We start from the raw sequence: 13,372 nt of genomic DNA on the forward strand, positions 1-13,372 counted from the left end.
GGTATTTCTATGTGCTTACAACTATTTCTGCCACTGTGTCTAGGAAACATAGGAAAGAAATAATACAAAACTCTTCATAAATCAGATTTCTTTTCTGCAAGGATATCTGTTGAGTACAAAATGTTTAATGACAAACTCATGCCATGGCTACAGCCTCGGTTCCTGCACACTTCAGCTCTCGGTAAAGCCTAAGCAGGTAGAGAGAATGCCTACATTATACAACGATTGCAACTCAACACTAGCTAACTCCCTCCACTTCAAAGGGTGAACTCCCATGTTAAAATATTAGTTCTTAATTAAGTATCCTAACAGAGTCTTCTCATTCATTCTTCAACTAGGACCAGCTAAACAGCTATAGTTAAACAGATGTCAGCCAAAAGCAACCTATAAAAGTCTAGGTTTACATTAAATGTAGCTGAAACCAAATCAAGACTAGAAGCTTTCTTAGTGTAAAGAAAGCTCCTTCTTGCCTATGTATTTACACATGTGCCAGGGGACATCACTTTCAGAAGGGAAAAGGAAGGAAAACACTTGAATCAAGTTCTGTGGTAGATCAGAGCAACAATGATGTTCCTACAGCCAGTGGTTTTCTTCTTGCTTGCTCCCTCCACCAATGACATCTCTGCTGGACTGAGCCTGAAAGCTGGAGAGAGAAAGCTCAGCAAAGCCAGGAAAGCAAATTCCAATGGTGGGCACAGCAGTTTTGGGAACATAAGAGCAGGAAAGGAGCAGGGCTGCAAGCAGCTTGCACATGTGCTCTCAACCCATCTGCAGACTCCACACAAACCTCAGAGTTGCCGATCTTGAGATCATCGAGTCCAAGCAGGGAATCACAGCTGCCCTCTCCACTCCACCCTGGCTCTGTCCTCACATTGGAACAAAATCACCAACTCAACCTGCTTGCTAAATGCACCTTCTCCCGTCTCCAGCTATTTCTGCTTCACCAAGTCCTACTGAAATTGCTATCCACTAACCAGCTTTCTGTCCTGGCTCCTCCTTCCCAAGGGGCACCCTGCCAGCCCCTGCTGCAACAATAATTACATTTTTCCCTTCAGAGCTAATCATGCTGCCAACCAACTGCAACAGCCTAGCAGCAGCACTGTCTCTGTTCTAGTGATGCTCTTATTAATGGAAATCCATAATGCTGATCTGTCTTTAAATAATGTTATTAAGGACAAAAACAACTGCAGATCCTTCAATGAGCTCTGGCACTGAAGTGGAGTATGCCTTGCCATTTTTCCCCTTTTCCTTCCTACACAGCCAGTAAAACTCCTCATCCAGCAAAAATTCAGAGACAATGATGATATTCAAATGCATCTCAGAATAAGATTCTAACAGCTACAAAGGAAAAGGCAAAACAATAAAAAAATAAACAGGTGAAATCCATTACTCCTTCACTAATAATTTTATTAAGATAGATACATCTAAATAATCAGTACATATTTGACTATCTGACTGAAACTCCATGCTGTTACTAGAGTATTCTTAAATTAAGTGATCACTTGGAGAAAAAAGCAATTCTTTCATTTACATAAGACATAACCATGACATGCAATCACAACTAATCCTGCATTTAGTAAAGGAAAAAACAAGATGGCATACTAAGTCTTTTCCAAAATCAATTTTCTCCCTTTAATTAGATTTTCCCCCCTGCGCAGAATGGAACAATCTGGCAGGCAAAACCAGTGTTGTCAAGGCAGGAAGATGGAGCGTGTTTTATCTATCGGCTACTTGCAAGCACAGATAATAAGACCTTCTGTCATCGGATCTATACATTCACAGTGACATTTGCTAAGTGAACCTCAGTTGTTTTTTCTAATCCTGTTGTGTAAATTAAACTCCTGAGTTTTAATGTTTTGGGTTTTTTACTTTTTTTTTTGGTTGGTTGGTTGATTTTGGTTGGTTTTGGTTTTATTCTATAAGTTACTCAATCTCTACAATAAAGATCACACCTCAGACTTATTTTTTAATTACAAACTACTTTAAATGCACATGCTAATATAGGGCACATGCTAACATAGGGCACAAGCATAAACTTCATTCTCTGTTACAGAGACATGAACTCAGGAATTGTAACTTATATTGCTGCAACTCAGATGACTTACAAGCAAGGAGCACTTGGTCCTCCACAGCCTGCAACTTCAATCTCAAGTGCCATCCAAAAATATCTCTTAAAGTCTGAAGGTAAACAAACCTGATCAGAATTACCAAAACAAAAGCATGATGCCATATGAAAAAGAAAGCTGGAATAAGCTGTCTCAGGAGAAAAAAAGGCAACCAAAATGCTTTGTAGGGCAGGCAGCCTACCCATATGCTTCATGGAGTAATAGAAAGGAATCAATGGCCCCAGATTTGGCACATAAAATGACTTTGACTGATTAGACTGAGTTCAGACCAGGGATTTTTCAGCCCTACATAAATTTAACTTAGATTATTCAACAGCTCCTAAATCAGAAAGCAGAACCATTCAAAAGATGATCGATTCCTGAACAGGGCTAAAGAAACCCGCAGGGTCCAGCACCAGCTTTTGAGCTGCTTAGAATGGCACTAGCCCAATCCCAAGCTTTTTGATCAGGACACACAGGCAGCAAAAGTAGGAAAGAGATTATGCATAGGTCACAGCTTTATTAAAAAGAGGAGCAAAAATGTTAACTAAGCCTCTGTCAGATGCAATGGATGAGGTAAGTTCCAACACAGCATCTGTGCTGGACAGAAAAAAAAAGAAGAAAAGAAAAAGGATTATCACCATTAACCACCTCCCACACATCTTGTCTGTGGCCCTGCTATTTGCAGCTTGCAAACACTTGACTGTTCCCGATACGCCTAGAAACAACACTGCATACTCCCAAGCACAATCCACTTCCCCAATAACAGCTAACTGTGTGCACATAAAGACAGACTTGTCAGCATCTCTTTTTAAACTAACATATTTTAACAATTAAACTTCTGATGGCCTGGCACCATGATTTCACCTGCTACAACTTTGTCTGCCCTCTGAATTACATATAATAAATTTATGGCTAGTTACATATTAAGCTTTTATCAAGGTTATCCAGAAATGTTTTTACCCACAAATAACCCAGACTGGTAGCAATAGTTTTGAGCTCATAACTGAGATCTTAAAATGAATCTGAAAGAGCACGGTACACAAAAATTGTTTTCTTGTTGCTTAGTGTCAAATTGAGTTCTAGAGATGAAAATCTGAAAATTAAATAAATGGGTAATAATCTTTCAGTAGACTCTCTACAACTCTACATGAAAGAAATGAATAAAGATGTGTATATCAAAAGCCTCAATATAAAGAATGAAAACCTCTAATTTCATTAATTCTTAAGTGTTTGCAAATAATTTCAAATTGCTAGCAGTAAGTTGAGACCTGTGAGCAAAAATTAAAAAGTGCAAGTCTTAGTAACAGAACAGAGCATCAGATTGATTGCCAGGTTTTGCAAAATGAGATGATCAGGGCTCTAAAGCAGAGGAAATTAAGATTTTGCACATTGACAAGATTGCTTCTGTTCCACATACATTAAAAATATGCTGTATCTCACCTAGGTAAGGATATTATATATGCACTTTAAACTACATCTGCTAAAACCATCTTAAAATTGGATTCACATGTCCTACCCACATATCCCTTGCTCCCTGTAACTGCACAGGATGTATTTCAGAGCATAGGATGCATCAAACCAGAAAAGCTCTCCAAATTTCTAGTCTTTTTTCCATTAAAAGCTGAACTAAAATAAGGCCCATGACACAAAGAGCTACCTCTCAGCAAGGCTGAAAGCTGCCAAAGCTACCTATTATCTTCAACCAAACTTTAGTGAGAGAAAACAGAAATACTTCAAAACATACAAAGAGTTTATAAACCAACTGTTGCAGTACTACTGAAGCTGACAGAACACTGCGAGATGACTAAATGGTCATACCCTACAGTAACTCTCCCAGTGTAATTACAGTACTAGAATACAGGAATAACTTCAACCTTGGCCTGCTATAGCAAGTAGAGCTCCTTGAGAATGCTATTGTAATATTGCTGAGAAACTTCCACCCATAGTGCTTATATATAAAACAAAACCACATGCTCATAAATAAAATCAAAGTATCGTATTTGCTTTATAGTCCCCATAAACTAAACAGATCAATCCATAATAAAGTGGAACAAGAACATAACAAAAAAAGCCACTGCACTTACTGGCATTTATATTACACTGAAGTGTGGCTAAAAGTGGGCTCAGTTTCAACAAGAAGCAAACTTGGCTGTAGCAGATGTTGAACAAGTGGAAAAGAACAAGGTATAGTATTACTGGCCTGAATTTCAATGAGAAGTCTTGAGTCCTTGACGTGCTAGCCAAAGTCCTCTACTCCTTTTTCTTATCTACAGACTCACAGGTCTTCACAAGGCACTTGAACACCAAACAAACTGGTGTTCCTGTGAAAAGGGACAACCATGCCACTGTGGTGGTTCTCCATGAACATGCACGACCCCAAGCGGAGGGCTCTCTGAACCTTCAGCTTCAGAGCACTCTACCTCTGGTTTTACCATGAAGAAGAAACGGACCTGCCAGGGTCCTGGGGTAGGAGTACTATTTAACTATTCTCAGAAATAAAATCAGAAGAGATCATACGCAGAGTAATACGCAGTTCTTAAAGAAAGCTTTTTATCTGCAGGCTCCAAGTCAGCTCCTATCTGTGGGAACCAGCAAGTGTTTTGGGGCTTCACCAGGATTACCCAAGAGGCCTCAATGAAGTTGTGCAAGTCTCCACATAGCTTCCTAGGACAGGTAGAAACCTAAACAAAAGAGGCTTTAACAGGGAGAGCAATGTATGTGTCATTGGGTGCTTCTGTAAATTTTACTCCATGAATCGTCTGCATTCCTGCCTTTCCCTCAGCTAAGCAATAATTATGTGGAACTTTTCAGCAACTTTAGAGAAAACTGTCCCATCCCCCCCGAGTGTGACCTGAGCAGTGCTAAAGCGTGAGTCTCATTTACACCAAGATATCTTCCTCTGGAAAAAAAAAAGGGCAGGATTCTGCAGAAATAGAATTTTACTGGGATGCTTCTGCTAGGAGTTACACAGTGGATACACTCCTCCTTGAGGGTCAGAGTGCCTCTTTGGGTGAGTTTTCTGTTGCTCTGGAAGTGGCTCCAAGCCAAGCCCATAGAGCCACTCCAACTCCACAGTACATGTTCTCACCAACTCACCTTGGGCTAATGATAGTAATGTAGTTACCAGCACTGGCTGCAAGACTGGAAGTCTGGGGTTTTTTGAGAGGGTTTGCTGTTATTTATGTTTCCATTCTCACATTTATTTCCTTATTTCACTGCACAGCTAAGACTTTCCAGCAGTTTCATTAAGCAACAGCCACCTTGCAAGACCAGCAGCAGGGGATTGTCCCAGTGCAAAGGTGGACCCAGCTGGGCACTCCTTGGGAAGCTGAAAAGACACAGGCAGAGCAGGAATTGGAGTGTTCCTGAAGGGAAATCAAACCCCAAGTTTATAAAATCAACCCTGCTCTCTCTGCCCTCAAGTATATTGAATTATTTATAAGAGCAGCTCTAGCATGGGAGATGGTCAGGAAGAACAGAGGCTGAAACCTTTCCCCTCCACAGTCCAGGGGAGTGCCTTCCCACAAGGGACATTTCCTTTTATCTTCATCCTTGATTTATGAACATTTCACCAAAATGGTATTTCCCCAAAAAGGTTTGCTTGGGAGGGGTGGGGGGGAATGTCACCCTCCATCAGAAGTTTCAGAAATAAAACTCCAGTCAGCTTTTAATAATTATATTGGCAGAATTACATCAACTAATCATTCCATATGGCCCCAAGTCTGAGCCATTTTTAAAATAACAGATGCCTAACAGTTCAAAAAAGAAATAAAAGTCCACCTCTGCCTGCCACAAATCAAGAAGCTGACTTAAGGGTGGGAGATGTGATAGTCTTCTATGGGCAGCGAGGGCTGCTTGCGGAGCTCCAGGCACAAGTGGGTCCCTTCCTCCCACTGAATGCTGACATGCCATCGCAGGACTGCGCCTCTGCCCTGGTACACTCCAAAGGTCAACAAGTGCCGAAAACCACCACCCACAAATTCCCGCGCTTCCTCGCTTCCAAAGCCTTCTGAAAAAAAGGGCGGGTTTTTTTTTTAATAAAAAAAAGCACTCTCACAAAACTGTGCATTTTATTATTTTTATTGTTTAAATCCTTCCTGAGCATTTAATGGCAGCAGAATCTCCAAAAGACTTTGCTCAGATTTCAATATTGTGCAAAACACTACTATTAACTCAAATTAATTACTATGCTGGGGACAGGATATGCACAGACAACCTGTTAGGAAGTTTTTTTTCCCCAGATACACAAAACCCTTTTACTCTGTGCACAGAACACAGTGCAGGAAAGGAAATTTGAAGCTACCTAACAACACAAACAATATTGTGTCTTCAGGAGAGCTGCTGCAGACAGTCCAGAAAAGTGGGTTTTATGAGCAAATATTAGAAAAATATAAATGAAGCTCCCAAGAAATTAATGAAAGAAATCTGTTTACAAAACCTAGCTTCTCAGGGGCTGGAGACTATACATCCTTAGTCCATATTCTTCACAGAAAAGCACAGAAAAGAAAAAATAAAAAGCAACAAAACAGCACACGAAGGAGTGTTAAGTCAGGACAAGCAGTGCTAGACAGAGCCAGGGATACACCCAAGGCTGCTTTGCTTATTGTCAGTAATCAAGGGAGATCACTGCCCTTCAATTACAGTTTTAAGAAGTCTAAACTAGCATGCACCTGTTAAATTAAATATATCCTTCAACTTTACATTTTAAACACCTTACTGTCTCTTGTATCTTCAGCACCTCTTGTATCTTCAGCACAAAAAAATTGTTTCCTATTTAAATTATGTGTTTCCTTGAATACTTGAATATAAAATCTTTTGCTATTCTCTTAAGACTATGCAGTACTGTATTTATTAAATTTATAAAATCATTCAAAACTGTCAACGTCATAAATGAATGAAATATTATCTCACCACCAAAGAAGCAATACAACTTCCATACTCCACACAGACCCAATTCTTCCCCTCACAGACTTTATTTAGCTGTGTATGTATGTGCAGACAGAAGATAAAAGTCAGGGACTAAGGCTTAGCGTGGCACCAAGTCCTTAATGGTACAACATTAAGACTGCAACAACTATGAATGTGAAACACAATAGCTCAGATGGTGCAATTACTCATTATTTATGCAAAGAAAACAAAAGCAAAATGAGGTATTTTACCAGCACTTTCACTGATCTAATCTGCTATCAGAGATTTCATTATGATCCACATTTCCCAAAGACTGGGCAGCTTCAATGCCATTATTGTTGGATGCCCAAAGCAGTTATTACGTTAGGCACCAGGAAGTTGCACAAATCATACAGTAACAAAACAAAACTAAAGCAAGTTTCCTGGCTTAGAAACCCTGACAGGTTAAGGAAAGGGAAAACTTGGCTAAAGAAAAGCATACAGCACTCAAGGAGTAGATATTTTGATCTCTCTGTCCTCAAACAGAGGGAGCTCTGGCACCATTTGACTCTGACCCAAGTTTCTGCCCTGGCAGATGATGGGAACCCCAGTGTTTCCCCAAGCAAACAATTCCAGTTCTTCACTGTCTGCAACTACTCAATTAGACAACTGGAAAAACATTCTAGGCTCTTCTGGTAAGAATTTAACAACCATTACTTGTACTTTCTAAGTTGCAATGGGAAAGACTTGATTACCTACCTCTACACTAGATCATTTTAAAGTTCTGAGCTTCAAGCCTAGGCATGAGACAGATATCATGCCCTGCATATGCCGAGAGGCCAGGTTTGAAGGCCAGTGTCTAGATTTTATGCCAAGTGATTCAAAGAGATCAGTCCAATTCTATACTCCAGCACCTGACCACCAGAGACCTGGCAAAACTGTAGCAACTGTTTATTTCCACCATTCTAGTGCAGACAATATCCCGACATTAATACCCAAGACAAACTCTTTGGAAAAGTAGTATCTAAATTGGCTTTAATGCACCATTTTAACATACATGTTCATGACACCTATGAATAGCCTGCAACAGAGAGCAATCATGCTTTGTTACTTCTTAGGATTTAGCCATGGGGTTAGGGAAACATCCCATAAAGTCAAGTTCTGAATACAGGACCTCACAGTGCAGTTCCTCATATCTGATGGCAAAGCCACCCTAGGAAGTCCCTGTCCTGCCACAGCTGGGAGCTCTCACTGCAGTTTACTACTGGCATCAGCCAGTGCAAGTACACATGGAACTGGATGCCTGCCTTTTAAAGAAGCCTTCAAAAGAACAGAAAGAACAGTACAGAAGTGAGAGCTTCTTCAGCTGGCTTTAATGCCAAGAAAAGCCACATGGGATCATGTTCTTCTGCTACAGCAGAAGGAAGAGTGAATACAAAAGCTAACCTACTGCAGCTTCACCTCAGCAGCCTGAGTGATCAACAGAAAAGTGCAGGAGGCCTGGCATCAGCCTTCTGGAGTTGGAGCTCTCCAGGGAAGGTCGTGTCAGCTCATTTCACACAACCCACACTGTGGGACCACTGCGGTCTGGTGGCTGCCATCTGCACTGGCAGGAGAGATGTCTGCTTACTCAATGTAAGGTGCAGGTGATAAATTTTAGGAGTTGCCTTTTGCACTTTCACAGAAGACAACGTTCAGTAAGAGATAATATAATCCAATAGAACACAATTCAGCGGAAAAAAACCAACATGAATAGTATTGAAATCGAGCATATAAATAATCTGAACTGGATAAGTTAGTTGCAGTTGTAAGCCATTAAAGCTATAGTGCACATTGACATTTTAGGGTGAGCTCAAGTAGTTTGTTAATTTAAAGGTGTCTGGTACTAAAAACTTGGGATGGGACTGAAGAGGAATAACAGCTGAACTTCTGACCCCTATAATAAAGTTGGAGACCTTGAACACAAAACACAGCACACTGCAGTAGACTTGGTCAAATCACACTGCAAGCCACTTTTTAAAGCTCTAGAAAACACCTTTGCAGTTTAAACGTACATCAATATACTTACCATTTGGGTATACACACAGAGGAGAGCTGGCATGGATTAGAATACGTCATCATCCTTTATAAATACTATTTCAAAATTTATAAACTTAGCAGCCTTCAAAAGTAATAAAGTGACAAATAAATTAGACCAATTGCATACATACATGAGCTGCTTGGCCGATAGTGAGCCCCCGGGTACCGCCTGCCCATAGTGCCAGTCAGCACATTACCGCACGCTGTCAGCCGCTTTCAAAGTACGGATCGAAACGCTTAACTGAGGGAGAAGAAAAAAAAAAGTGAAGATTTAGTACAACAGCTGTATCTTTTTCATTAAAATGCTAATGACCCCTACAAATTTCAGGATAACTACACCTATAAATTATTCATAATCCTGTTGTCAGAGGAGATGTACTGTTGTGCTATACATGCAGCACAAATTTATTATTAGTGGTTGGCCTCCATTAATAAGCTCACATAAATTTTAAGGCACAAGAAGTCTCAGGTCATACAGTAGCTTCTTTTGGCCCATGATGCAGACAGAACAAACACACACTGCAAGAAAGAGTTTGCTTTTGGCTTTAAATACAGTTAGCCAGTAGGTGAAATGTAATAACAATGTTGTCTTAAATTTTGTGAAGCAATCATTAAGCAACAAGTTTATGAACAGTTTGCTATAGAAGCAGAACTTATCCGTGCTACATAACATTGATTCCTTTGAATCTGTCTCTAAAAACCAAAGTGTCTTTACAGGAATGCAGGCTATTTACTAGTGCACCAGTTTTCCTGAAGTATCGAAAACCCAAGCAAACAGGAAACGCATGGTACATCTTACAGTCAGTCTGGAATAAAAAAATCATAACTCCAAAATCTTAATTGAAATGCTACTGAACCTGTCAAATAACTAGCATAAAAATCTTGTAGTCTAAAACCAAGTTCCATTGTTTCTTTCTTTGGTGTAAGATTGTGCTAAAATACAGCTTTCAGCTGATCCTCAGCTTTACCTTTTCCTTAGCCTATTCTGAATAGCCTTCAAGTTCCCAGATGTCTTCCAATACGCACGGCATGTCAACCATGCAATTTATAAAGATACATTTCCTTTTATTTCATTCTCTCCCTTGTTAGGAGGACCAAAGAAGCAACAAATTCTGGGGAGTGTTTTTCCTAATTCACCAAGGATTTTTACTGTCTCAGGCTGCAGCTACAAGCACAAGCTTGACCTATCCAGGAAACAGAGAGAAATATCAGGACATAGATGAAACAGCACTGCACCGAAACTGGGAGATTTCCATAAATCTTCAGATACATCAGTTCCCTGATCAAGCAGGACACCATCTTACTCCTGAATTAGATAAGCCTTTTATAGATACTGGTGTCCATGCAATTCTCCAGTGAGCTGTCTGGGAGCCAACACAGCTTAAAACTCCACACAAAAATGTATTTTTGGCCAGATTAGGCTCCTGAACCGGCTCATGGTGGTTGTACTACTATTGGTATCTAGTGAGGGCAAGTGGAAAGAACAGGACCATGGCAGCCTGTGCTTAAAATTACATAAAATGTAGTTACATAATATAGCTACAGTCTCTGTGGATTACTTCTGAAATGCAGACACCTACCAGGCTGCATATCTGACAGTGCAAAAAACAGGTAAAGATCTCCATTATTTCCCAGATCGGTGCTGACAAAGTGTGTCCTGTTCAACTCTCCTCAATGGAGAAAGTTCAGTGAATCAATGAGGCAGCACTCTCTTGCAACAAAAAGGAGAATTCTGGCTGTTAACATGAAGAGCAGTAAAGAGTAAAATTAACGTTCAGTCAAAAAACCCTGCATTTCTTTTGCAGGGCAATATGGGACAACTCCTTGCCATGGGCCAACCAGACCTTTTCCAACTTCTGTAGTGGCCTTCTAATTAAACACATTATAATGCTGTACAAGAAAGTAGTTGCAGCTGGCTGCTTCCCCTTTCCTGATCTATAGGAATAATAATTTTAAAAAAATTTAAAACACGGCAGCAACCAAACACCAAAACATATTTATTAGTAGAAAAAACTAAGCCTCCCCTCACCCCAAATTCATTAGTATTTTTACTCCCCTCAAATACCTATGCACCAAGTTCATAATTCATAGCAGAATACAACAAAACAGTCCTTAGCTGTGTAAGGATTAAAAAAAAATTTACTGAGGAGAAACAAGAATTGTAACCAGATGACAGTATTCACAATTCTTTTCCCTAGCTTGTGAAAGAATTTCATCAGTATGTGTGGAGCTGCAAGATTCCTCATTTTTCATAAATGTATTCTTGTCTTTTAGAAAGATGTACACTTTTCTAAAGCAATAACACTCACTGAATTATACCAAATGTCTACACCTGAGACACACTATTCCCTCCCTATCTAGCAGCACGGCATTAGAGGGGGCTTTCTGCACTATATTGTAATAAAACCTAACAGATATAAACTAAAATTCAAAATTCCAGGCCCCACAACTACACTCTCAAACAGCTGAACTGAACGAGAGTACAGTTTTCCTAAAGAAGTGTGCCCACCATGGGAATAAATAACTCTTAGGGGTACCCAACGGTATAACCATGTTAAATATCACATTTCAAAACCCCAGAAATCTCAGTGGAAAAGGCAACATAAAGATATATTCTCATTATAGCAAAGGCTTCATTAGTTACTGCATAAAATGGGAACTGCAAAGATTTACAACCTGGATTAAAGCCACCTATCAAAATTCAACTTAGAAGCAAGTCCCACACAGTAAGTGAAGTTAAACTGCCCTGCAAAATAATAGTGATACAGGACTGTATGTACCAGCAAGGACATACCCAGATCAAGACAAATTATGATGCTGCCTGAGTTTGGGTGGTTGTTGTTTGTTTTTTTTTTTCTTTCTTTCTTTTTTTCAAGAACCATCTTTGGTTTATGACCAGACCAGCCAAATGAACCTGCCTTTTAAACACATCTACTCACCTCGGGTAAATCTCAGAGGGACTCCTGAGCTTCAGCAAGCTCAGGGAACTCCCACAGAAATGTAAGTGACCTTGTTGGTAACCAAATGCCATAGCTAAAGCATCTGAAAACTAGCACTTATCTTCCATATACATCCATGAGAATAGTAGACAAAATGGAAGGAGGTCTCAAATATTCCTTTCAAAAGTTCCAAGCACAGGTTTGGGGTTTATTTTGTTTTCAAAGGTATACAACTTAGATATCCACAACTGCGCATAAATCTGAGTTAAACCTGAATGTACCTAATATGTCAGATCAGGTCATCTTAGTATTAGTTTTTAACCTGCTCACCCACATCTGTTTTCTAACAAATGTGTTTTGCAGTAGCCTTCTGGGTTTTTTTAATCATTATTCTGCTGCAAAATTGCTTTAGAAGTGTTCTAAAGTGATTTTTACATCTTCATAGTTGAATTAAAATCTATATATACAGAAATGCACATACAGCCTTATGGTTTCTCTTCAAGAAATGTTTTGATTTGGCTCTGCCTGAAAAATCTATTTTTTGTCCTTTCTTGATTAACTTCCCTGACTTGTTTCAGGTGACCAGCCCCACACTGCAAGCAATTACAACCATGGAAACAAAACCTGAGTACTATCACTGCATACCTGCCACCCAAAGGGGCACCTGAAAGCACAATCAACTTCACCTCATGCCAAGTCTTTTCTAGGACTTGTGGTGACAGAGCTACCAGCTACTCATCATCACACATAATGAGGACATAAATCATCTTGCCAAGAGGCCTGCCATGATTTTCAGCTGAACCTGTCATCTTCCTAAGCTTTGTCAAGAAAATGGCTTCTTTTGTTGTGGCTCTTTTACATTTCTTAATTTTTGTAACTGCTACATAAGAGGTTCATTTTAACTTGCATTAATATTTTGACACTACTGAAGAAAAGAAAGTCTAAGTTCTAGTGCTTCCCCCCACCCCACCAAAGGAGAGAGTCAAACCAAGAGGTATGTCCAGATGTAAAGCACATAGGGTCATGTTTGCTTGAACTAATTCCATTAATCTTTTGTTTAAGGACAATCAACTCATAGGCCAACCTCCATACTTTTAAAGGACATTAAACCTTTCATGGGTTTTACCCAAATTTATTTGTTCACGCATGCTGCTGCTTATGAGGGTATTAAATGGCCAGCTGACTCCTTGACCTTCCCTGGCTCTCTGCAAGCAACATTTGCTATAAATATGTGTGTGTTCAAACACAATTATAAGTACATTCACACTGGCTGCTATAGTCTCATACAATAGATTGCTAGCAGACCTACCCTCATGGGTCCAAGAAAAATGATACAAAAAAAAAGAGAAATGACTACAA

At 39.7% G+C, this 13,372-nt stretch overlaps 1 protein-coding gene across 12 annotated transcripts in view; it reads right to left on the reverse strand.

Annotated features, from left to right (window-relative positions):
* The window catches only part of APBB2 (amyloid beta precursor protein binding family B member 2), a 193,092-nt gene that overhangs the window by 105,897 nt on the left and 73,823 nt on the right, over window positions 1-13,372 (reverse strand). For all 12 annotated transcript variants that reach the window (XM_064449328.1, XM_064449329.1, XM_064449332.1 and 9 more), the window contains one exon: window positions 9,206-9,315. In XM_064449328.1, coding sequence (XP_064305398.1) covers window positions 9,206-9,251 — 46 coding nt within the window. In that variant the 5' untranslated portion in view covers window positions 9,252-9,315. Of the gene's footprint in view, window positions 1-9,205; window positions 9,316-13,372 lie in introns of those variants that run through there.

The sequence above is a fragment of the Phalacrocorax carbo genome, chromosome 4, assembly GCF_963921805.1.
Source record: "Phalacrocorax carbo chromosome 4, bPhaCar2.1, whole genome shotgun sequence".
Classification (NCBI taxonomy): Eukaryota; Metazoa; Chordata; class Aves; order Suliformes; family Phalacrocoracidae; genus Phalacrocorax; species Phalacrocorax carbo.